This window comes from Curcuma longa, chromosome 20, assembly GCF_044706935.1.
Source record: "Curcuma longa cultivar G26 ecotype Majalengka, Jawa Barat chromosome 20, ITB_CL_G26_1.1, whole genome shotgun sequence".
Taxonomy (NCBI): Eukaryota; Viridiplantae; Streptophyta; class Magnoliopsida; order Zingiberales; family Zingiberaceae; genus Curcuma; species Curcuma longa.
The window spans coordinates 974208-1001602 of NC_133880.1; the positions used below are offsets into that span (position 1 = coordinate 974208).

Here is a 27395-nt window from a genome sequence, read left to right on the forward strand (position 1 = left end):
TATGTGAATGAAAAGATCACAATATTCTTTTTGGGGATGATACTTAAGAATAAGACAGCAAAGCAAAAAAAAAAAAAAAAAAGACATCAATTTAACAGCTATATTAGTGTTCTAAATCTAGATGAAGTACCTTTTAATAAATTAGTTCTCTGTAATTTATGAGTGGGCATGTTCATGTTTGTCTTCTTGGAGACTCAAAATTTTCTTAATTTTCATGACTGAACTCCCAAGAATCCATAGAAGTACTTACTATGGTCCTATTTTTCATTTCATATTTATAATTTTTTACATTTTTTTGTTTAAATCTTCTATAAGAGAGAAATGTATCTCTGTTATTCTTCTTTTAGAGGTTTTATGATCATGGAGGTGAGTCACCTGTTGTACCAGATGCACCATTAAAACCATCGATGGACATTTTCTCCTTGGGGTATGTGTGTTTTTCACTTAATACACTATCTTTATTTTCTTCAAGTTAGTTGCATCATTCAGCTGTGTTGTATAAATTAATTCCGTTAAAGTTGTATACATTAATTGAGTTCCCAAAGGCATAGTGGTGGTGGTAGCCACAACATAGCTGTCAGACTACCATTTCAGTTTTTGTAATTCAATAACATTATACCTTCAAGAAATCCCTAAAATCAATATATGGCTTCATTTTCTTTTATTAGCTGTGAGGTTGATCTGAGCATAGCTAATTGAAGTTGTGATACTACTTATCAACTTTGAAACCCCATTTTCGTTATGAAATCATTTGTGAGATTACATTGTTATATTGAAGGTAAATTATATTAATTTGTTGATGCAGATTACCTACATTTTGTCCATGCTGGCATGGTACTGATTTTAGTCGATGTCTACATTATTTTTCAGTCATGCTGACTTATAAATATCGGCACCTTATAATATGCTTTTGACTAATCCAGTTTTAATGTTTCAGTTCTACAATGGTCCTCACTGACATGTTAGATCATACAGTTTGGGTTCATTGTTCTTTTATCTAAAGAGGGGAGACAAGTTTCTTTCACATGAGGGCTTGGAGTTGTCGGAATTGTGGGAAGGAAAGAAAAGGGAAGAATAAGATGAGAGGTAGAATGATGATGAAGAAGTTGCACAAGGGTTTCATCTATGATCACTATTAAGACCCAGAGTGGTCCATAGATTGAATTTCCTCTCTGAAGAGTAGTCTTGATCACTATAGGCAGATTCCACATAGGGATGATTGGATGTAGGAACAGTAAGAAAAAGCTAGAAGGGGCTGAAAAAGTATAAAAAGTATAGAGGGGTTGGAGTGATGAAGAAAAGATAAAATGGAACTATCATGGTTTGGGCGTTTCGTCCATCACCCAACACCGGCACCCTCCCGGCATCGGCAATGCTGACCGTCGCGAAGACCGCCGCGAACTCCGTGGGGTTGTGGAGGCCACCACGATCTTGCAGCGAACTCTACGGCATTGCGGCGGGGATGGGTGCAGGTGGGATGCACCATTATTAAATCTTAAGTTAATAATTTCAATCAACTCCTAGTTATAAATGGGATAATCTAAATATGCTTAATCAAACCCTAATAAAACTATCATACTTATTTAATATATATAGTTTTATTTGTTTAATTCTAAATCTATATAATAAATTATTTATTTACCATATGGAGGTTCCACAATCTTGTATTTTTTTAAAAAATTATTTTATTATTTATTTTTTAATATTTAGAATCGCGGAAATAACCTCTTGCAAAAATGCAAGGTAAGATTGCGTACAATAGATCCAATGTGCTTTGATCCTTTCTTGAGACCCCGCATTGGCGGGATCTTTGTGCACTGTGCTGCTTTTTTTAAAATTAAATTTTTTATTTTTAATTAATATATTTTATATTTAAAAATATCGAAATCATATCAGTATGACATAATACAGTACCGAAATTGTATCGTTCTGATTATAAATTGAAACTCCAGGTTGAGATTTTAAATCATGGGAACTATTGTATGGCTCAGGGACTCTTTATCTCTAATCTTTTTCTTTGTTTTTTTTCGTTTTCTTTCTATACACATTCAATAGTTGTTGTTACATATCACTGGAGGCAAGCTGCACCAGCACGAACATTGTCCACCTTAGTTCAATTGACCATCAGGTGGTACCTATTCTTAGGATTCTAAGAATTCTAGCTTCATAGGAACCTATGGGAAGTGAAGTGAAGAGTTTGAATGACCTTTTAATTATCTTATGAACAAGCACCTATTCTTAAATATTTTAGGCTGATCTATTTTAACAATTGTAGGAGGTGATCTGGGATAAATAGGAACAAATTTGAATGAATGTCATGCAAATTTCTTTCCTTTTTTTGTATGTTATAAAGATAGTTTGGTTCTATAATAAAGTACAATGACCTCACGTCTTCTCTTACCAAGACTATTTTTTTGTGCCCACTAGTGCTCAAACCCATGGTTCTAGGACATAATTATGTCGGTGCTATCACTTTGTCTCAATTACCAATTTACCGATGGATCTGGCCTCATTTGAATGGTTCTGTCACTTATATACGATTCTCAGAGATACTGAGTGATTCAATGACCTTTTTCATGTATCTACAGATTATATGAGAACTTTAGTCCATCCTACAACAGGAAAACTTGATCTCGATTGTGGATGTAGACAAAGGAAACTTTTAAATGGTCCCTCTAAGCCTTATTCCTTGTAATCATTAACCAGCAAAATAGGATGATGAGAAAATCAATAATCTTTTTTTTGTATTTCTTTATTTTTAAAAATTTTTTATAGTAAAAATAGGTTGACTATTCTATATGAGATAAGTGTAGGATTTTGTATGTTGTTGAAGCCAAGTTTTCGATGAAGCCACGTTTTCAATCTGATAGGTGAGTTTGGTGTAAGTTTAATCTAGGATGCGCAGGTAAGAATGATCTGTGGACGTTAAATTAAATGTATCACATGCTGATGTAGTATAAATTTCTGGTATAAGGTGGTTATCACTTTAGCTGCGTACTGAATATATCTATCACCTCCACCGGGCTGTAATTTCTTTTCTGGTCAAGTGATTTAAATGGATAAACAATTAACTCAATCCTGTAAATGACCAATGAGATTTTCTGTTGTCTTTTGCTTTCAGATGTGTTATCGCTGAACTTTTCTTGGAGGGACAACCACTATTTGAGTTATCCCAGCTACTGGCATATCGGCGAGGGCAATATGACCCTTGTCAGTGCCTAGAAAAGGTACATCTTTAGGCATCCATCTGAGTTATGAAGGTTTTCTCCCATTTTATGTACTGTTTCCATTTTTTTAAAAGAAATTGGACTCTGAGTTGATTTCCATTTGTGATTTTTTTTTGCTTCGAAGTGCGTTCCTCTAAATATCATCTATTTGTTTTAATAGCTCGCTTATGGTTAAATAATTTAACATTTCTTGACTAGACCTTATCTGATCTGTAACTATTGTAGATACAAGATGAAGGTGTTCAGAAAATGATACTTCATATGATTCAGTTAAATCCAAATGCAAGGTTATCATGTCAAAGTTACTTGCAAAATTATGCATCTTCAATATTTCCAAGCTATTTCTCACCATCTCTTCACAAATTCTTCTCTTATTTGGTTCCGCTTGATTCAGATGCAAGGGTAAGAAAGCCACCTCCGTTGACTGTAATTGCAATCTATTTTAAACTTCATTCTAGTAAAAAGATGCCATTTGTTTCTTCCATAGGTTGCAGCAATTGAAAGAGCATTCCATAAGATTCATGCACAAATGATGAGTGTCAGGTCATCAGATGATGTTATTATTGACTCATCTGTGGCTCCCAAACTCACAGATGAAGGAGGTTTTCAAAATATCAAAGGTGTGGCTCAATGTATGCTTTTGGCTAGAGGGGATGCAAGAAGCAGATCAGGGAAGAGTACAATTGCAGGCCAAGTTCAGCTTGTTGGAGATATCACTTCACTCTTGAGGGATGTAGAACAAATAAATTGTTCTGCACACAGAGATGTAACACAGAAGACTGCTACAATATTGTCTACTAATGATTCTGATACTGACTGCACTAGATTTTCTAACCAATCAAGGACCTTGAAGGATCAGCCATCAAATGATCTCCGAGGGCACAAGCAGAAAGATTTGCTATTTCTAAGAAACATCTTGAAAGGTGACCTGGACTCTTTGATGGATGTTTATGATAGCCAGACAGATACATACCGCATGCCATCTTTTCCAGGTTCAGGTGACAAAAACAGTTGCGATGGCATGGTCCTGATTGCATCATTAGTATGTTCTTGCATAAGAAGTGTGAAACAGCCACAACTCAGAAGGGCTGGTCTCCTCCTACTGAAGACCTCTTCCTTGTACACTGATGATGAAGATCGTCTACAACATGTCCTTCCATATGTTATTGCAATGCTTTCTGATCCAGCTGCTATTGTTCGCTGTGCTGCTCTTGAAACATTGTGTGACATTTTAACTCTTGTCCAAGATTTCCCTCCTAGTGATGCAATGATTTTTCCCGAGTATATCCTTCCAATGCTTTCCATGCTTCCTGATGATCCAGAGGAGAGTGTTAGGATTTGTTATGCTAGTAATATTTCTAAGATTGCGTTGTCTTCTTATAGATTTTTGATTCAGGCTGAGACTATAGCTGGTGGAGGACCTCTAGGTAAACCAACTATAGCTCAAAAATCACAATCTCTTATTATGGAATCACCAAGAAAGCAACGAGGCTACAGAATTGACAGTCAGCTTATGCAATTAAGGAGATTGTTAGCTGAAATTGTTCAAGAGCTGGTAATGGGTCCAAAGCAAACTCCAAATGTCCGTCGAGCTCTCATGCAGGATATTGGCCATCTATGTTACTTTTTTGGTCAGAAGCATAGTAATGATTTCCTATTGCCCATTCTTCCAGCATTTCTCAATGATCGTGATGAGCATCTTCAAGCAGCTTTCTATAAACATATAATATTTTTCTGCTATTTTGTTGGCCAAGTGAGTGTTGAGGAATATCTTTTACCATACATTGAGCAGGCTTTAAGTGATGAAATGGAGGCTGTAATTGTGAATGGTTTGGATTGTTTGTCCATATTGTGCAAAAGTGGTTTTCTACGAAAAAGGATCCTTCTTGGGTTGATTGAGAAAGTTTTCCCCTTGTTATGTTATCCAATCTATTGGGTTAGAAGATCAGCCGTTACTTTCATTGCTGTTAGTAGCAAGAGTTTAGGGCCAGTAGATTCCCATGTTTATCTTTCTCCAGTCTTACGCCCTTTTTTAGACAGGGTGCCACCTTCTTTATCTTCCGAAGCATCTCTACTTTCATGCCTGAAGCCTCCAGTCTCTAAAGTAGTATACCATCAAGTTCTGGAAAATGCAAGGAGTTCTGACATGTTGGAAAGACAAAGAAGGATATGGTATAACTCATCAACATATTCAAATCGGTGGGAAACTATTGAACACGCTAGTAAGATTTCAGGAGAAGTGAAATTCAACAATATTTCTGTCAAAAGAGAATCAGATGTACAAAGTGGAAAATATGCCAACAGTACAACACTGAATGCATCTTTACCTGTTGTGGAGGATGTTGCAGTAAGAACAGGGACATCTTTCCAGATCTCTGGCTCAATGGATATAAGAGATTCTGTTTATTCGGAAAAAACACAATTTTCTGCATTCACATCTCCACAGGCAACAGCAGCTAATACTTCTCTTTGTGATGGGCCTATTGATGGCATACCCTTGTACTATGTTAATCTGGATAAACTTGCACCTGGTATTGGTCCTGAAAATTCATTTCAATGGAACCCTAAAGGCGTCACTGCTTCAAGCATGCGGTTGGAACCTCTTGACAAGCCATTTGGCTTATCTAATTCAGTTCCACCCAAACTGGTTTCAAGCTCTTTTTTAAATATCAGCACCAACATCAAACAAGTTCAAAAGCAAGCTGATGTTGTATCCAGGGACCCTGAGCAATCTGCATTTCTTACCTGTAAGTTTCAGGATATAACTGTTTACGATGCTTTGAAGGGAAGCTCATTGAATGATGCCTCACAATCCGAGTTAAGTGGATTATCTACCTTTGCAAGAGCATCTTCGGTTCCTGATACAGGATGGAAACCACGTGGAATTCTGGTTGCACATCTCCAGGAGCACAAATCTTCTGTGAATGATGTAACTGTATCAAATGACCACACTTTTTTCATTAGTGCATCTGATGATTCGACTGTTAAGATATGGGATACTAGGAAGTTGGAAAAGGACATCTCTTTTAGGTCTAGGTTAACATATTCTCTAGATGGTTGTCGAGCTTTATGTACAGCTATGCTTCGAGGCACTGCCCAAGTGGTTGTTGGTGCCAGTGATGGAACGATTCATTTATTTTCTGTAAATTACATAAGTAGAGGGTTCAGTAATGTAATAGAAAAGTATTCTGGTATTGCTGATATCCAGAACAGAAAAATTGGTGAAGGTGCGATTCTTAGTGTGTTGAACTGCTCTAGCATAGATAGTAGCATTAGTAAGACTGTTTTATTCACCACCCAGAGATGTGGAGTTCATCTCTGGGATACAAGGGCAAATTCTGATGCCTGGACATTTAAAGCTGTTCCAGATGAAGGATATGTCTCATCTCTTGTAATGGGTCAATGTGGAAATTGGTTTGTATCTGGTTCTTCTAGAGGTGTTCTGACACTCTGGGATCTCAGATTCCTTCTGCCAGTGAACTCATGGCAATATCCCATGGTTTGCCCTGTGGAGAAGCTATGCTTACTAATTCCACCATTGAACTCAGTTTCTACTGTGACAAGGCCATTAGTTTATGTTGCTGCTGGAAGTAATGAAGTCTCCCTCTGGAATGCTGAGAACGGAAGTTGTCATCAGGTATTTAAGACCACTCACTTTTCCTCTGTGGTATGTCTTAAACAAAAGAAATAACAAAAGAAATTGAAAATCTATAGCTTGAGAGCAATGATCTAGGGGGAGGTATAGGAGACTCAGATGATGAATTACAATGCAATAATAACAAGTGTGATGAGCTACTAGGCCTAGAAACCTTAGGCATCATCAAGATCATCCCATTGACCAAGTGGTGGGACAAGACAATGTGACAAGAAACAAAGCTAGATTAGTAGCTAGAGGTTTCACCCAAGTGGAAGGACTAGATTATGATGAAACCTATGCACCCGTGGCTAGATTGGAATCAATTAGAATTCTTTTAGGATATGCCGCTTACATGGGATTTAAATTACATCAAATGGATGTAAAATCGGCTTTCCTAAATGGGTACATAAAGGAGGAAGTCTATGTAGAGCAACCTCCTGGTTTTGAGAGTAGTGATTACCCAAATCATGTGTATAAACTTAGAAAAGCCTTATATGTTTATTTATAAAGTCAAAGGAGAGTGATATTTTTGTTGCCCAAGTCTATGTGGATGATATCATTTTTGGGTCAACAAATGATGAGTTCTTAAATGAATTTATCAAGCATATGGAGAATGAATTTGAGATGAGCTTAGTTGGAGAGCTCACATTCTTTCTAGGTTTACAAGTTAAACAAACAAATGAAGGAACACACGTCTATCAAACATTATGACACTCATATAACGATCCATGAAATATTCTCATGGCGGGTCTATTCAGTACATAGTCTCTAATATGTACTCATGTGTCAACGTGATATCACATATCCATGACTTGTGAGATTAAGTCATCAATTGACCTACATGCTAGTCTTAACGCATTAATATTGTCCTTGCATATTAATGCTCGACTAGGAATGGTTAAGAGTAGTGTTCTATATATGTGCTCTATAGGGCTCACAATGCTAGGAACTACACCAAGCTCAGAAACAAACTTTCTGATCCAAACTGCCTCCTTTGCTGCATCTGAAGCAGCAATGTACTCGGCCTCTGTAGTAGAATCTGCAACTGTTGCTTGCTTTGAACTCTTCCAGCTCACAGCACCACCATTTAGACAAAAGACATACCCTGACTGCGATCTGTAATCGTCCTTGTCCGTTTGGAAGCTAGCATCGCTGTAACCCTTTACAACAAGCTCCTCATCGCCTCCAAATATCAAGAAATATTCTTTAGTTCTTCTCAAGTACTTAAGAATATTCTTGACGGCTGTCCAGTGACTATCACCTGGATCTGACTGGTACCTGCTCGTCATGCTCAAAGCATACGAGACATCAGGGCGAGTGCATAGCATGGCGTACATGATAGATCCTATAGCAGATGCATAAGGGATCTGATCCATGCGGTCCCTTTCTTCCTTAGAAGAAGGGCATTGAGCCTTCGAAAGGCTCACACCATGTGACATTGGCAGAAATCCCTTCTTGGAATTCTGCATGGCAAAACGATTAAGCACCTTGTCAACATATGTACTCTGACTTAAGCCAAGCAATCTCTTAGATCTATCTCTATAGATCTTAATGCCTAAAATATAGGCTGCTTCACCTAAGTCTTTCATTGAGAAACAATTCCCAAGCCAAGTCTTTACAGACTTTAGTATAGGGATATCATTTCCAATGAGAAGTATGTCATCCACATACAAGATAAGAAATACAACTGTGCTCCCACTAACCCTCTTGTAGACACAAGGTTCATCTTCATTCTTGATGAAACCAAACGATTTGATCGCATCATCGAATCGAAGATTCCAGCTTCTAGAAGCTTGCTTTAATCCATAAATGGACTTTTGCAGCTTACATACCTTTCCAGCATTCTTTGGATCAACAAAACCCTCAGGTTGTGTCATGTACACATCCTCGAGAAGATTTCCATTCAGAAATGCGGTTTTGACATCCATCTGCCAGATCTCATAATCATGGTAAGCTGCAATAGCAAGCATGATCCGAATGGATTTAAGCATCGCAACTGGTGAAAAGGTTTCTTCATAGTCAATACCATGAATTTGCTTGAATCCTTTTGCCACCAATCTCCCTTTATAGGTATGCAGATGTCCATCCATGTCAGTCTTTCTCTTAAAGACCCACTTACACCCAATGGGTTTGATCCCCTCAGGTGGTTCAACCAAAGTCCATACTTGGTTAGTGTACATGGATTCCATTTCGGATCTCATGGCCTCCAGCCATTTCTCAGAATCTGGGCTCATTACAGCCTCTTGATAGGATGTGGGCTCATTGTGATCAACTATCACAACATCATCGTTGTCACACAAGAGAAATGAATATCTCTCAGGTTGACGACGTGTCCTATCAGATCTGCGTAGAGCATGGTCTACTCGAACAGGTTGTTGCTCTACAACTCCTTGTGGTGCAACCATATCCTCAACACTTTGAGGTTCCTGTTCGGTGTCCATCAAGGTCTCAGTGCTAATTTGTGTATCTTGAACTTCTTCAAGATCAATTTGACTCCCACTAGTTTTTCTAGAAATAAATTCTCTTTCTAGAAAAATGTCATCTCTAGCAACAAACACTTTGCCTAGTGTGGGATTATAAAAGTAATATCCCTTTGTTTCCTTGGGATATCCTACAAAATAGCACTTATCTGATTTGGGTCCTAGTTTCTCTGAGACTTGACGTCTAACGTAAGCCTCACAACCCCAAATCTTCATAAAAGACATCTTGGGACTCTTCCCAGTCCATATCGCATATGGTGTCTTTATGACTGCCTTAGATGGGACGCGGTTAAGTGTGAAAGCAGCCGTCTCTAAAGCGTATCCCCAAAAGGAAGGAGGAAGATTTGTGTGACTCATCATAGATCGTACCATATCTAATAGTGTACGATTTCTCCTTTCAGATACACCATTCCACTGTGGTGTTCCTGGTGGAGTGAGTTGAGATCTAATCCCAAACTCAACTAGATAGTCACGAAACTCTTGGCTAAGGTATTCCCCACCTCGATCTGATCGAAGCATCTTAATACTCTTACCAAGTTGGTTTTGTACTTCATTCTTGAATTCTTTGAACTTTTCAAAGGATTCAGATTTGTGTCTCATAAGATACACATATCCATATCTACTGAAATCATCAGTAAAAGTAATGAAGTACTGATAGCCTCCTCTAGCTGTTATACTGAAAGGCCCACATACATCAGTATGTATGAGTCCTAATAAATCAGTAGCTCTTTCGCCTTGTCCACTAAAAGGAGTCTTGGTCATCTTGCCTAATAGACAAGATTCGCATACCTCATATGATTCAAAATCAAATGAGTCCAAAAGTCCATCCTTATGGAGTTGGGATATGCGACTCTCATTTATGTGACCCAAGCGACAATGCCAGAGATATGTTTGGTTCAGATCATTAGATTTGAACCGTTTGGTATTTATGTTATAGACTGGGGTCTCAAGATCTAGAAGATAAAGTCCATTCACAAGATGTGCACTACAATAAAACATATCTTCTAAGTAAACAGAACAACACTTGTCCTTTATTACAAAAGAGAAACCTTTCTTGTCTAAACAAGAAACAGAGATAATGTTTTTAGTTAAGGCAGGCACATAACAGCAATCTTCTAGTTTGAGGATAAGCCCAGTAGGCAAAGACAAAGTATATGTTCCTACAGCAATAGCGGCAACTCTTGCTCCATTGCCTACTCGTAGGTCCACTTCGCCTTTAGTCAATGATCTAGTCTTTTGAAGGCCCTGCACATTAGTACAAATGTGAGAAGCGCATCCGGTATCTAATACCCAAGAAGACGAAACAGATAAATTGACTTCTATAACATGTATACCTGAGGCAGAAGTCTCACTTCTTTTCCTTTTTACCTCCTCCAGGTATAGCTTGCAGTTCCTCTTCCAATGTCCGGTCTCACCACAATGGAAGCAGGTTCCTTCTTTAGCCACTCCACCTTTGGGTTTCAACGCATTGACCTTACCCTTGCCTTTGGTTTGGGTCTTACCCTTCCCTTTAGGCTTTTGCTTGCCTTTACCCTTGCCTCTATTTACCATCAAAATGGTATCAGGCTTTGCCTTCTTAAGGTTGAGTTCTGCAGTTCTCAACATGCTTAACATCTCAGGTAAAGACTTGTCAATTTCATTCATGTTGTAATTCATGACAAATTGACTGTAGCTTTCGGGTAGTGATTGTAGAACAAGGTCAGTGGCCAACTCTTGGCCCAATGGAAATCCCAATCTCTCTAAGTTCTCAATGTACCCAATCATCTTGAGTACATGGGGACTTACGGGAGTTCCTTCTTGCATTTTGCATTGAAACAAGGCCTTCGATGCTTCGAATCTCTCGTGCCTCGCCTGTCCTTGATATAGTTGCTTGAGGTGCCCAACCATATCATAGGCATCCATGGACTCATGTTGCTTCTGAAGCTCAGAGTTCATAGTGGCGAGCATAAGGCATGACACATCTAGTGCGTCATCTTGATGCTTCTTATAAGCATCCTTATCAGCACGAGTGGCCGTAGCGGTGGGTGGTTCAGGAATGGGCTGCTCAAGGACGTACAGTTTACGTTCTTGTTTGAGGACTATCCTCAAGTTCCTGTACCAGTCCAGGAAGTTAGCTCCATTGAGCTTGTCCTTATCAAGGACAGATCGCAGAGAGAGAGAGTTTGACGTGTTTGATGTCATGGTGATATTCACTACAGAAAATGCAGAAATGTATCATATTTCAATCATTTAATTAGGCCTTTAACTAAATGATTCTCCACTGGTCACAAAGTGGGACAAGATCCATATTATACCGAATCTTGAGTTAGCTTTGGCTAATCGCCCAAGACTCGTATAAGTTAGGTAGGTACATCTTACCAATTACATCTAATGTAACTCTTGTATAATTATATGAACAACAAAATTTGTTCATTATGCCCATCACATGAGATATCCTTCTAAATTACCACTCATCTTGAGTTAGCTTTGGCTAATCGCCCAAGATTCGTATAATGTAGGAAGATGTCTCGTATGAGCTATGCCTCTAAGTTCATCAATCTAATTGAGAGAGCTTAGTTAAGTCAAACCCAAAGTTTAATAGTCGGACATCACAATTGTCCTGTCGCACTTTACCGAGGTAAATCGAGTCACTTTGCTTTGGCAAACGCGCTACGATTGAACAAGGTAATCGTGAGTATTAAACTTTGGTAGGCATATGATAAGTGACCTAATTTTGTGACAACTAACTACGCATGCATCACATACAAGCATCACATACATCACATATATGCACAAAATAAACGTGACATGGTTATGGCCCTTTCTACGATCTTCTCAAGCCAATGAGAAGAGCGAATGGTCAACCTAGGGATTAGCATCTTCTCCAAGTGCTTCCTTGGTTGTCATGTGTTGTTGGCCTCCATCCTTTGCACCGTCCTCCAGTAGTGTAGAATTGCTCTTCATTGTACATTACAATATGAGAGAAACCTCAAGTTACATTTGAGGGTAATCTAATTTTACAACCAGAATAATGAAGGTGAAAGGCACGACACGCAGGCCGTATTATGAATTACAACAATTATTATGATCCTAAGCAAAATATGCAGCCGCAACGCCACGGCGGTCAAGGGGCCCGAAGAGTCGCTGCCCATACTGTTCAATGATGAACCCATTTTTTAGACTCGTTGAATGAGTCGCTGCCCATACTGTTCATCATGATGAACCCAAGACCACCCGATCGGTACCATCCGATCTGCACCATCAGATTGGTACGATCCGATCTGATCAGTCCGATCTGCACCATCAGATTGATGCCATCAGATCTGATCAGTCCGATTGGCTCCGCCTTTGCGACACTAGTAGATCATCTCATGATCAACATGCAGATCATAATAAACACGTTCTAAGTTATATCATATAAAACTAAAAACGAGTGTGCTTTCGCAAGTGGCTCTGATACCACTGTAGGGATCTATATGCGTCGAAAAACGATTAAACCGCATATAACGCAGCGGAAAACAGGATCCCTCCAGAAGATCCATGCGAAAAACATACTCGTTTGACGATTCTACCTACTAGAATCGAGGTTACCTTCGATGCGAGCCCTTCGCAATCCCGACAGCAACTCTTGCCTTCAAAGGTTCACGGATCTCAGCACGATCAGTGTGTTCGCGCCTCCACGGTATCCACACGAACACTGAGATGGAGAAGAACCAAACTGTGGTGCTAGCCACAAGCTAAGGTTCGGCCAAGGTGGAAGAGAGAGAAGAAGAGGGAGAGCAAGAGCATCCAACAACCCCTTCATCAAGAGCCTCTCACCCCTTTTTATATCCCACCATGGGATATGAAGGGTTTTTGGCTTTTAGTGATCTAAGGAATTAATATTTTATTAACTCTCATGCATCTCATGCATGAAGATCTTTCTCCTCTTTTAATGAAGATCATGCATCTCATGCATGATAATCTTTCTCTTCTTTTAAGGAAGATCATGCTTTTAATGATCATGCATCTCATGCATGATAATCTTTTGATAAATTCGAATTGGCTTGTGTGACTTGAGTCCAACTCGAGTCTCACACAATCTGAGTTGACTTGAGTCCAACTCGAGTCCAACTCAATCCGAATTGACACTAAGGGCTAATTCTATGTGTTTTGGTTCCCCCGGACGACTCGTCCCAGGTTGCCTTGAGTGCTTTTCGTTTCGTCTTTCGGTCCTTTCGTTGGTTCGGGCAATCGGCGATGAAATGTCCCTTCCGACCGCAACCGTAGCACTTCGAGTCCAATTTTCCGGTGTTTGGTGGCTTCGATGTGCTGACCACCTTCTTGACTTCCGACCGACGAATTCTGCGCTTATTCCGAAGCATTTTCTGGACTAGGTTCACTAGTTCCGTTGTCACGTCTTCGTTTGACTCGGAGTCTGATGATTCCGAGTCTTCTGGTACTTTTCTCCTTTTTGGTTCGGAACCTGCAAGCAAAGCAATACCTTTCTCCTGCACTTCTGTATTAGATTGCTCGTGTAATTCAAATTCAGAAAATAATTCATCTAATTTTATTTTATTTAAATCCCTAGAAACTTTGTAAGCATCTACCATTGATGCCCACAAGGTGTTCCGGGGAAAGGCTTTTAGTGCGTACCTTATTATGTCTCTGTTGTCGATGCTTTGTCCTATTGCGTGCAGACCATTGAGGATGTCCTTGATCCTTGCGTGTAGTCCGCTCGCCGTTTCTCCTTCTAACATTTTAATATTATATAATTTATTAATTAATAAATCTCTTTTACTTACCTTGGTGTCGGAGGTCCCTTCGTGGAGTTCGATAAGTTTGGTCCAGAGATCCTTGGCGCTGCTGAAGGGTCCGACTCGGTTCAGTTCCTCCTTGGTTAGGCCGCACTGGAGTGTCTGGGTTGCTTTTGCATCCGCCTCGATTTTCTTCCTTGTGGCGGCGTCCCAGAACTCACAAGACTGTGGTTGCTCATCACTACCAGTTGGGATTGTGAATCCCGTCTGGATGATGATCCACATTTCCACCTGGGTCTTCAGGTGGCATTCCATTCTGGTTTTCCAGTATGGAAAGTCATCACCCGAGAAGAGCGGTGGTCTTGCGGTGCTGAAACCTTCTTGATGGGCCATTAATCTAGCACACAAGAAAGTAGAAAAAAAATATTCCAAGACTTGGTCTTGGATTAGTAGTGTGGGAGAAACAAAAAAATAAGAGCGAAAGAAAATCGAAAAGAAATTCTTGAATCAGTGGTTGCACTGTTTTCAAGAGCCCCCGCTCTGATACCAATTGTAGGATCGAAAACACGCTAGAGGGGGGTGAATAGCGTGTTGCACGCTTTTCGATTTTTTCGTAAATCACGAGTGCGAACGGAAGCGAGAAATAAACTCGAATGCGAAAGCAATTATAAGCAGAAAGTAACTAATGCGAAAAGTAAAGACTCGGTTGGTTTTTTACTTGGTTCACAGCCCAAGGCTGCTACTCCAAGGCCCACGGTCCTTGACCGTTTCCTTTGGGCAAATCCACTAAGGCACTTGCTCCTTTTCGGCAGCAAGTGTATCGACAATTACAAAATCAAAAGATTACAAAAAGTTCGGTTTAATGGAAATTAACAATAATAAACTTTTTACCGACTTTTTGTTCGCGCAGTCGCTCCCCGGATGAAGATCTCGGCGTCTCGGTGTGATTCTGAGTTGCTTGGATCGAGTGCAGCACCGACGTCGAAGAACGAAAGCTCGGGAGTCGCGAGAACGGAGTTTGGATGCAAGAAAGAGTTGTTTTTCGGCTGCTGCTCGCGACCTCCTTTTATAGTCCTCCTGAGTCGACTCAGATGCAGATCTGGGTCGACTCCAGCTTGCGTGGCAGATAAACTTTATCGTCTTCGCCCGTTATCCTCTCTGAGTCGACTCTGATTGCCATCTGGGTCGACTCCAGTCGCTGTGGCGTCAATGGCGATAACTTTTGACTCTGAGTCAGCCTGAGTCGACTCAAATCCTTACCTGAGTCGACTCTAGGCCGAGCTGGCGGAAAATCAACGCGCTGACTTCCGGATTTCGGCTGACTCTGCCTGAGTCGACTCCAGAACCCATCTGAGTCGACTCCAGGCCCGAAAAGTCAACTTTTCGTCCGGAGTTTGCGTTCGTTTGATTTTTCCTTCCTGCAAAAGATGTTAGCAAAATAACATGCAAAGGATAATTTTAGAGTCGGTTCTCGGAACCAACTACGAGTCTTAACTTCGGATCTCCAGTGAGATCCTGGGTTAGACCGACGCCTAATGTTCCCCTCGGGAACGCGTCCTCACCCACTCCCCTCGGGAGAATTTACCTGATTGCCAACCGAGTCCTCCTGACTCGTTGGACTTGTGCTTGGCTCTGTCTTCGCCCCCCAGGATTTGTGCTGCAACTGATCCTCCTGATCAGCCCAGTCTTCTGCTGCAACTTGGTCCTCCTGACCAAGCCCAGACTTCTGCTGCAACTTGGTCCTCCTGACCAAGCCCAGACTTCTGCTGCGGCGTGGTCCTCCTGACCAGCCCAGACTTCACCTGGTGCACTTGACTTTGCCAAGACTTCATGCCTAGCTTCCACTAGGACTTAACCTGTGTCTCCTGTAAGCTCAGTTCAACATCATTAGTACAATCACATACTTAACTTGATCCTAGTTCCATAATCAAAACCCTGGTTCGATTTGCTAGTGCTTCCTGCACCAACAATCCATCAAATTTACTTGCCATCCTACTATACCCCATCCAGGGTATTTTTTGGTTTACTTTTTTTTTTCCTCTTGCAAATGTGACAAACACTTCATTTTGAATGTATAAGTTTTGCCTCACTAATTAGAGCTTGATTTTTCTGACAGTCAAATTTCTATTTTCTATCAATAAATGATTGTCTAGATGATGTGCTTAGGCATGCATGTTCTTATCAACAATGACAACGTCAACAAGCATGCATTATTCTTTGGCAAACATCCTGATTTTTTTTTGAGTCTTCTATTCTATCATCAGTATACTCATTCTGACTGTTTTTGTTAAGTGATTGTCTCCACTTGTTCATGCCTTTTGGCATTTCATCTGCTTATCATATTTCGTCTTTGACATTGTTTTGTCATCAGAATTAATTAGTTTTGGATTTTGGCACCTTTTGTTATCCTCTCGATAGTCCTCAATACTAATGAAATGCACTTCTAGCAAAGATGGATGCTGACATGTTAAATGCTTTGCTTGCATTTACAGTTGTTTTTTTGCTGTGCTCAGAAACATCACATCGCTCGAAGTTTGTCATCCATGTTCATGTGTGACATTTTAGTTCCTGCACATGTAGGTTTGATTGAAGCTTCTTCCCTTATAGTAGACAATTCACACTTGTTTCAAGTTGTTGCTTATGCTGATGATTCATGATTTTCTTGAACCAGTTTCTCATATATATTCGACTGGCCTGAATACCTACCTACCTACCTGTTCCAAATAATACTGCTTGATATCTCTTTGATAACGAATACTGTGTATCGATGTGCACTGTAAGAAAACAGTGGTTTCAAAGTTAGATTTGTTCTTCCAGTTCGTTGATTGATTTTGCGAATAAAACAGCCAATCATTTGCCACTGCCGCGAGCTTAAAATAAAATTCGGAAAATGTCAAGATAATTTTCTTTTTTGTTATATTATTTGCGAGGATCGATAGATGATGTATCTACCATAATGAAGTTTTAAAATTTAATCAAGTTTCAACCGTGGAATTTTGGCAAACTGACTTGGTCGAAATTTTTTCATCAAACATTAACACGAATTTTAGTCATGGTCAACTATTAAATATTAGTCAAATCCAAGCATATAGCTCATCAAGTTACCTAATTAACCTACGACAATATATGTCATCAGATTTTCAACTAGTAAAATTTGACTTTAGCTTACGTGACTAAACCTGCACATATATATTCTTTTAAGAAAGAATATGATTTTTTTTAATAATCATTATCTAATCCCTAGAAACAATTTTATTATTGAATTTGCACTTACATGTTTTGTCGAGAGTTTAATCTAATTTATCAAATTCTGAGGGGTGAACTGAACTGAAAATGTTAGCAGACTCTTGTTGCGTTAGATTTCTCTTCTAACCATTCCATCTGTTCCGGCTAAGTTCCAGGATGGTTCAATCACCAGTCAACAGATTATCCAACGAAGATGATTATGAGAATGAACCAGACAGTGAGGGTCCCGCGCGACCCAACCTGGAGGGTCACCTATAACACACTTAGAGAAAGAGGTTAGACTGGCGTCAGGGAGTCCTGGCAAGCCACTCCGACGCGCAAGTTAGGGTTTCGGTGAGGAACGGAAAAACTCTCGAGAGTAAGGAGGTGGAGTTTCAGAAAATGGACCTCTTGCATGGTGATCAATTACTCTTTTTATAACAAACCGCGGGATTTCGTATATGGAGTCAGTTGATGTGCTGCTTGGGGCGGCTGCACATTTAACGGTGAAACCTTCATTCTGTCCCCTATGCTTTTTAAATGGCATGCGTAGGGGAGGCGTATAGGTGAAGATTGAGTCTGACACTCATATCTTTCTTTTGGCGGGACATGCAAGCTACGCGGTTAGAGGAAGAGGCCACGTATAACAGTCTGATACATCTGTAATGTGGTGGCATGAAGAGGACATGTGTCAGAAGGGAGCATGCCGCCCCATCCGCTGGCTAGTCCTCCTCTCACGACGACATCTAGGAGGCGCACCAGGGATTCATAGCTAGGGCTAGGGCTTAGCCTGTCGGAAGTGGAGTGGCTGGGTTTGTACATCAAAGTACATTTGATCTAGAGAAAAAGGGCCTCGGGGTGCTGAGACGACAGTCTTCAGGAACCACGACGAGAACCTTCAGATACCGGGACGAGAGTTCCCGGTGCCGAGACAGAAGTCTAGGGATGCCGAGACGAGAATCTCCAGGTATGCCGAGACGAGAGTCTCCAAGTGCTGAGACGAGAGTCTCCAGGGATGCCAAGACGAGAGCCCAGAGATGTCGAGACGAGAGTCTTCAGATGCTGGGACGAGAGTCTCCAGGGATGCCGAGACGAGAGTCTCCAGGTGTCGAGAGCAGTAAATTGAACCAGGGCTGAGCCGTAGGCGACACCTCAACTTTGACTTTGACGATGGGAGACTTAACTAGGGGGCCTCGTCCCCTATCTTGACCCTCCGCATTAGCATCCTACGTCCGCTCTTCTCCACGTGCTCGTCCACGTTATCCACCATCTCGCCTACTTTTCTGCTTCTTGTTTCTCTTCCTCGAATCCAATAAAAAAAGAACAATGCGCAGCTCGATGTCAACCACCGTGTTTTCCGTCGTCCTTAATTCCCCATTTCAACCATCCACCTTCTTCACCGAATGCCCGCCCATGTCTCCTTCTCCCCTTCCATTCCCGGTCTTAGGGTTAGGCAAAAGACGTCATCTGGGTTGGGTAGTGTAACTGTACGTACGTCTTGAAAATCTTTTAGTCGTCTCGATCTCATCTATTTCGCTTGCAGTTTAATTCATAAATATGTTGTTTAATTCGTTCTGCATGGATGCCTTTGGCAGTTATCCTAATATTTAAACTCATTCAACCAGGATATCATGCAAAATTAATTATCCAGTATATAATTTCTTATAAACCCAAATTTAGTTTTTCGAGTACGTACGAAGATAGACAATCTTAAAGGTAAGTACCAGTAACTACTATCTTCTAATCTACGGGCTATTAATGGGTGAATATTTCAACATTTTCCCTTGGTGGCTGAGGCTGTGTTTGTTTACTTGGTTGGATGAGATGGGATAGAGAAGGAGCCAAGTAAGGAAAAACAAAAAAGAGAGGCCACAATTAAAATGACTAAATCATCCATCAATTGAATTGAATTAGCTCACATCACTGTTGACTCCTGCTCCCTCCTCTGTGTTGGTAGTAAATCCATGCTCGACGTACGGGAAGCTAGCTAGCTCTCATCAAAATTGCAAGGGACACCATCTTGCTTAGTTAATTAGTCGCTAACCACTAAAAAAGCAGCTGATGCTGAACAACAACGTGGCTCCAAATGAAGCTTCAGTGATTAAGGCTAGCTAGCAAGGAGGAGAGATAGATTCTGCTCAAGGCATTGGAATTTGGCTAGTTTGTTGAAGCTGACCTGTGGCTTTATCAGAGGCATTGTGCGGCTTAGAATCAAGGAAGACTTTCTAAGTTTGTATTGAGATTGTTTTGGTTCTTTTACTATCTTTCCTTGCCCTTTGACTGTGTTCATCCACATCCAATTTGAAAACAAAAAAAAACATTTTGGAGAAAGAAGCTCTTAAATGCTCCCTCTTCCATCCACCCCCTTTACCTTCCTTTCTCTCTTGCTCTCGTGTTCATATACTTGCTTGTCCATACCTTTTGCCCTACCCCTTGATCGACTTGCACACAAGTTTGTCAAGGTGATACGCTCAGTCTGTTTGACCTTGTCTTCTTGTTTGGCTAGGTAACCCATTTACCCCATTCAACTCGGTCAACTTAGTTGGCACACTCCTTCCCCGATCTTCCTAACTGACTGATTGTGTCCCCCTTTAGCTTCTACTCACTCAGCCTAGCTCATTCTCCAAGACCTATCTAACTTGTTTATCTTGCTCGACTTAGTTGACCCTCATCAAGCTTACCCAATTTGTCCAACTTTTTTTTTGGTACCACTAACATAGTCAAACCTTTAGGTTCTCCCCACCAGGTTGTCCACTTTTCTTGGTCTGCTTGCCTATCCTACCTAGTGGATAGCATTGGTCTTTGATAGAGGTGGAATGCCCATTCCAACTCTTAAACTATGGAATGGATGAAATTGAATTATAGTTCCGTTCTAATTTCCAAGACACCTTAAATTGGTTGGTTGATCTAAATTCCAAAATGGAATTGCACAAGGAATAATCCATTCCTTGCCATTCCACCCTATACCCAACATGACCTCAAATTCCTAACAATAATAAATTGCATAACACAGTATTTATTCAGATATATCATAATCCAAAATTATCTTGTTGGTTTGTTTCCTGTGAGTATAAGAAATTTTCCCACGTTTACAACAATGATATTGGGCACATGAGATGTGCTTCATAAATATTGGTTTGAGTTCTATCCTCTGATGTGCCTAGCTTGTATCAATATGCAGTATGTGTGACCTAGAATTGTTGTCCTACAATTCCTTTCTTTTTCATAGGAAGAAAATGCTTAGTCTGAGGCAAGAAACAATTCCTTGATGAGTGCACTCTCTTACAGTCAGATATTCGAGATGTGTTCTTCTACCAATCGTTGGATGCTCTAATCAACAAACCATGCAGTCTCAGCATAAAACACCTGTTGTACTTCTCTAGAGTATTTGCAAATTCTCTATTCAAGGTGGCCAGCGGTTCTTGTTTGAATTTTTTTTGATATTTGTTGAGCTTCTCTTCATATTTCTTAGAAGAATTACTTGCATGTGTCATAATATCTCCACTATGTAAAAACATTTATGCTTCTTCTGAGTGGGTATCTACGGTACTTTTTTTGGTTATATCTATAAATAGCAAAATATTTAATAGTTAGGATTAATAATCCTCAAGTTTGCTAAGAGAAGTTTGTTTTCCCATCTTAGCTGTAACTTTAATTTTGAGTTTGGAATACTTGCAGGTTATCATTGATTCACAGCTTTTAACAGTTGTCATACTTGCTACAATCTTATTTGGCGAATCAATTGATGTTGTTGGAGCTGCTGGACTTGTTCTTGGTGTCATTGGACTTCTACTTCTTGAGGTTAAATTCTATCGGTTGTGTCAATTTCTCTTGTCTCAAGATCATATTTTCTAGGCTTAATTGAAACCATTAGCGATAATTATTAACATAAGCTATACTACAAAGTTGTATGTTGCATATTGATTTGACCAGATTTTGATGTATTACAGAAGAGACTGATATATGATCTTAATATTTGATGTTGACTTGTTCATTCTGAAGATTTTAACTAAAATTTGTCCATTGTTATTTTTTACATCACTAAGAAATTTTGCTTGCTCATGGAGATAACCATATAACACACTATGTACTCACCAACATCAATTGCCCACTTTGGCCAATATCTAGCATTATCAGATTTTGTCCCAAGGTGGAATTTGATTTCAAGGTGGGAAATTTTATGAAAGTTTACTCATCTTGGATTGCTCTACATGGACCACATTTAGCATACTTAACTATGTAATTCTGACTAAGAACCTAATCAATTTCGTAAAAAAAATGCCTCATTGCTTAGAAAACTTAATCCAATATAGCATCTTACGCATCCAATAAAGCATCTTACGCTCATGGCCCATTCACATTTGCTCAATTCAGTGTGTATTACTACGTTACTGACCTATGTCTCTTAGACTACTAGGACTGTTCGATCGCGGCAGTTATTTCTTGGTGTCTGGATCTGCGTCGCAGGACCGAACCATCTAGTTGGTTCAATCTCTCTCCAACGCTTCACTTCTCCCTCCATCATAACCCTTGATCCCCATCCTCCTAGCCATCCCCGTCGTAGAAAATCTAACTTAGGCACATGGCCACCTGACATTTGATCTGACCGTACAGATCCCAATATCGATAAAGCATGTCGGCGTCATTAAATGCGACGTTTCATGGTTTTCGAGGAAAATCGCATGTCCAAGATATTAAATGTGATTAGATCACTAAGTCTTGGGCTGCGCTTAAGTGCCAACCCGTTGAGGTTCATACGACTCACGCCTTGCCTGCTCTATGCGACTCGTGATGGACACTCGGTCTGTCTCGGGTGGGGTTTTCATGACACTTTACTGTCTAGTCAATCGACTTATACCTCATTCGATTAGATTTAATGGGGAGGCTTTGTAATACGGCGAGTCTTTATTAGTCTGACGTGGCAAAGTCAATAGGTCAATGGTCAAACCATATTTGACTGACCCAATCACAATTTCACTCGGTCCAGCCCCAAAAGGCCCTCGACTGGCTCAGCTCTGCTACTACACACTCACCCATCTCGACTGCTTGGCCGCACAGTCCCTTGTCTCGATCGACATACTCTACGTCGGGGTCATTCGGCCATACACTCAACTATCTCGACCACCCGACCCTATGTCTCGGTCACTCGGCCATACACTCAACTATCTCGGTCGCCCGACCCTACGTCTCGGTCACTCGGCCATACACTCAACTATCTCAGCTGCCCTACGTCTTAGTCACTCGACTGTACGCTCCACCATCTCGACCACTCAACAACTGACTTAGTCACTCGACCACCCAATCTTGCTCTCGACCTTGACTAGCTCTGCCGCTCAGTCCCATTCTCGATCTTGACTAGCTCGGCCGCTTAGTCTCGTTCTCGGCCTCGACTAGCTCGGCCTCAACGAGTTCGGCCCCTCTTTAGTGCCTCCCTACTAAAGGACAACCAAATAGCAGGACAATCAAGCGTGTGAGCTCAGCCACAAAATAAAGGCGGCTACTAGGTTGTCAGGCCTGGTCCCCTAAATCCTTCTAGGCCTCCATTTTTTGCTAAAAGATAAAAATAATACGCACAACCAAGTGGTAGGGCGGTTACAAGGTTTGCAAACTCTACCCCTTAGATGCCGCCCTATCAGCTCACTTGTCAACAACGCACAGAACCTGTCCCCCCAGATACCATCACAGCCTTCCTGCTCCCATGTCAACAGGAATGTTCCTTTCAATGAGTATAAAACGCCTTACAGGTATGGAAAACTCTCTTGAATTTCATATACTTCAAGTACTGTTTCTTCTCCATTTTTTACTTTTCTTTGTTGACTTGAGTGTCGGAATGACCTGTTGGGAATCCCTGGCGCCTTACTAATCCGTTCGTTCAGTTATCTTCTTCCTCAGGTTCTTCTCACCGGCGGGATCTACATTGATTGAGTGGATTTCTTGACTGGTGACTTGACTATACGAGACATCCAGCCGGAACAACATGTTAAAATGATAAACATGTCCAATGACAATCAATAAAATTTTTAGTTAGGCAAGTTGGGACAATTAGAGTAAAAGCGACTTAGGAGAGCTGAATAATACTAACATTAGTTGCTTTATATATTGAAACTGTGTAAAATCATGTAGCCATATCCCCATTAATCATGACTTCTTGCCATTTATTGTTGTATATACTATATAGTCTATGTGATACAGTGAAACTAGATATGCACATGTGATAGAGGGCAATGGTGCAACGGTAGGAATCCGGGTTGTAACCTAGGGACCCACGGTTCGATCCCCAGCTACGGCGTATTTGTAGGAATTTTCCTCCAAATGGGGAACGCAATCAAAGGATGTTGGGCATCTGGATTGACCGCCGTATGCGCTTCCCGATTTACCCTGGTAGTCAGTGGGAAACTTCCGTGGGATCGGATTGATCACCCCCAGAGATGTTGGCTACTGGCATTATCATTTTTTGTGATAGAGCGATGGTGGTACTAATTGTTAGTCGTCGGGGGAAATTGCCATTCAATTTGATTTAGATTTTTCATAGTATAATGTAGGAGTGAGCCAGAATTTTTTATTTTTCATTTACCTAATAAAGGACCTTCTTTAGCCTTTCCTCATTAGGAAGCACCTGATTCTATGTATATAGTCTTTCCTACCATGTTAACTTTGAATTCTGTGAAACTGTGAATGAGAGTTCCCAAAACAACCATTAGTAATTTCTTTTTTTATGGATTCAGAACCTAGTTTGTGGTTTCATTTGAAAAGTCTTTATTATTATTATTATTATTATTATTATTATTATTATTATTATTATTATTATTATTATTACTTACTCTATGTTTAATTGATATGACCTACTCTTCGTGTAGTCTGTTTATGACAGATTTTTGAATGAATGTTTTTATTGTATTTAGAGAGGTCAAATGGGTCAATCCATGACGGGGTGGGCTAACCCATGACGGGCCCATTAAGGGGGGTGGGCGGATTGACCCACCAATTTGGCGGGTTAGGAAATCTCCAACCCAACTCTAACTCAAGGCGGGTCGTGGGTTAGGCGGGTCAATCCGCGAGCCTGCTGTTAAAAAATATTAAAAATTTTAAGTTTGAATTATAATTTAAATTGATTAAGTTAAAAATTTTAAGTTTGAATTGTAATTTTTAAGCTTGAATTGTAATTTAAATGAATCAAACACACTAATTTATTAAGTTTTTTATTTTAATTTTAAAATTTAAAATAAATAAATAATTTTTCTCAATCCGCAGGCCAACCCAAGCCCGCCGCAGGCCAACCCAAGTCCGCCGCAGGCCAACCCAAGCCCACTACAGGCCAACCCAAGCCCGCCGCAGGCCAACTCACACGAGTCACGGGCCTAGGCGGGCCAACCTATCTGAACCCATCTTAAAATGGATTGATAAAATTGCAACCTAATCCACCTAAATTACTTGGCGGAGCAGCCCAACCCGACGGACCTAACCCAAATTGATGGCTATAATTGTATTTAATGAAATTAGACAAGATTTTTGTAAAATAATAATATAATGGATTTCTCTTATTTTATTACAAGATAGAAGCTCCTATTTATACATGAATATAAGGACCTATTCTAGGAGAATTATTCTAAAAAAGAAAAATGGAATACTTATCCCTAACAGAATATTTATTCCTAACAAAATATTTATCCCTAAATATTCTAACACTCCCCCTCAAACTAGAGAATATAAATCATATGTACCCAGCTTATTACATATGTAGTCAATTCAAGGATGTCCTATATCTTCATACAAAAGACCCTTTCCTAGAGCACCTCTGATATATCAGATAATACTTGTTAAAACATTTCAATGTTCCTTGCATGGAGAGTTGACTTACAACATTTACTGTAAATGAGATATCCGGAGGAGTAATAGTAAGATAACTTAGTCTCCCTACTGTTTAGGATCTGAAAGAGGCTCCCCTGATTTGGCATGAGCTTGACATTCGGAGAGCTGGAACTTGCTAGCTTGCTACAGTTACTGGAAGAGGGCAGCGGAGAAGAGAAGTGGTTGATGTTGCTGCTTCTATTGAGAAGAGAAAAGACGCGGACGAGCAGAAGAAGACGGCGCAATCCTTGCGTCGAGACTCTAACCGCGTGAGAAAGACATGCTGCTCGTCGCGTCAAGGAAGACGCACGATGAGGAAGCCGCTGTGATTACTGCGTCGCGATGAGGAAAACGCGCGACGAGGAAGGAATCGAGGAAGAAACAGAAGCACGCGACCACGGGAAGAGTGGCATCATGAGGAAGAAACAGAAACGCGCGACTACGGGAAGAGTGGCATCGCGAGAAAGAAACAGGAGCGCGCGACCACGGGAAGAGTGGCGTTGCGAGGAAGAAACAGAAGCGCGCGACCACAGGAAGAGTGGCGTTGCTAGGAAGAAACAAGAGTGCGCGACCATGAAAAGAATGGCGTCGCGAGGAAGAAACGGGAGCGCGCGACCACGAGAAGAGTGGCATCGCGAGGAAGAAATAGAAGCACGCGACCACGGAAAGAGTGGCGTCGTGAGGAAGAAACAGGAGCGCACGACCACGGGAAGACGTCCTGCTTCTCGTGATCCTGGTTCCTCTGCTCATGGAAGAAGAGACGCCATGCGAACGAAGAGATGCACGCAGGAATCTTGTCGCGTCGAGGAAGACGCGCGACGTGGCTTCCTGTGCTCGGGCTCGAGATCAAGAGAAGGAGATGGTGACTGATCTCTCGCGGTCGGTAAAGACGGCAAACAGAAACGCACGCGAAGAAAACACGTGGCAAACAGAGAGAGAAGGAAGAGGATTGGTTTGGGTGGATAACCCTAAACCTAGCCTTACTCTGATGTCATATAAAATAATAATACAATGAATTTCTCTTATTTTATTACAAGATAGAAACTCTGTTTATACATAAATATAGGGACTTATTATAGGAGAATTATTCTAAAAAAGAAAAATAAAATACTTATTCTTAACAGAATATTTATCCCTAACAGAATATTTATTCTTGAATATTTTAACAATTTTAATACTATAATTAGATGCTATATGAATTTTGTGATGTGTTTTCCATATAGAAATTTGATAGTGAAATATAATTATTTATTATTTTTGCAAAATTATAGGATCTCTCTATTCAGCAGGGTAAGGAAGGAATAAAAAAAATAAAATTAGTCAAATTATTTTTGAATAAGAGTCGTTACCATCTTCGACGAGCAGCCTTAGGAAGCCAAATTAAATCTCAGGCTCGTAATTCACAGCTGGAAATTAAGTCCAGACACCCGATCGAGTCATACATCCTGCTTCGCCGGGAGTCCTATTAATCCCGTTAATTCAAAATCATAAACATTAATCAAGCAAAGAATGCATAAACATTAATCCAGCAAAAGTCATATTTTTAAGATAAGTCCAAATAATTCAAAATCATGTAAATATCATACAAGAGTATGAGATCATCATATAAATTGTAGAGCAGAGGGAAGTTGTCCTAGGCATAGTTGAATTGGTTACGACGCAACAGAGTTGTATAAGAGGATAAGAATTTAAATCTTGACGAAGTCAGGCAATATCCTCCTGTGTCATGATCAACTACAATTTCTCGATTTACCTTTTCATAAATAATCGTGGAGCCGATCAAAGCTGTTGGAGTGACGAATTTTTTTTTTTTCGGAACAAAAGTAGAACAGGGAAGTTGTTTATTTTACCAATATTTATTCAGTGCCGCAAACATTAATTTCCATCAATCTACCTTGGCAGGGACAGATTCCAGTTTCTTCGTAGGGCCTGTCTTCTTGAGGGCGTTGAAGATGGGACGGAAGACAAACCGATAGAAGACGGCTATGGAGGACCAACTGACAACACCTAAAAGGATCATGAAAATAATGACGATGGCAAACGCGAAGGAGCCAGTAAAAAGGCACAGAAATGTAAAGGCGGCTTCCATGAGGAGGAGCTGGAGGAGATCTGCGGGAAGCCCGAAGGTGCTGCGCCAGTAGGAGGAACAGAACTGAAAGAGACCATCGGCGGGAAGCTGTTCATCGAAGGCTACTATGTTCGACAAGAAAGCGGTGACGGCGCAGAGGAGGGCGGCGGCGACGGCAAAGACGAGGACAGGGGA

At 40.6% G+C, this 27395-nt stretch overlaps 1 protein-coding gene across 1 annotated transcript; it reads left to right on the plus strand.

Annotated features, from left to right (window-relative positions):
* The first annotated feature begins 324 nt into the window (after window positions 1-324).
* On the plus strand, window positions 325-7091 carry LOC141813503 (serine/threonine-protein kinase VPS15-like). Its single transcript, XM_074701471.1, has 5 exons — window positions 325-427; window positions 3122-3227; window positions 3453-3629; window positions 3715-6864; window positions 6942-7091. Exons 1-5 carry the CDS (start codon window positions 408-410, stop codon window positions 7089-7091), a joined length of 3603 nt encoding a protein of 1200 aa, XP_074557572.1. The 5' UTR covers window positions 325-407.
* The last annotated feature ends 20304 nt before the right edge of the window (window positions 7092-27395 follow it).

Excerpts from the sequence above, each read along its gene's own strand:
- LOC141813503 (XM_074701471.1), top strand. The coding sequence starts at position 408 with ATGGACATTTTCTCCTTGGG. Across the intron at positions 3,228-3,452 it reads CTTGTCAGTGCCTAGAAAAG|ATACAAGATGAAGGTGTTCA; the intron begins GTACATCTTTAG and ends TAACTATTGTAG. Across the intron at positions 3,630-3,714 it reads CGCTTGATTCAGATGCAAGG|GTTGCAGCAATTGAAAGAGC; the intron begins GTAAGAAAGCCA and ends TTTCTTCCATAG.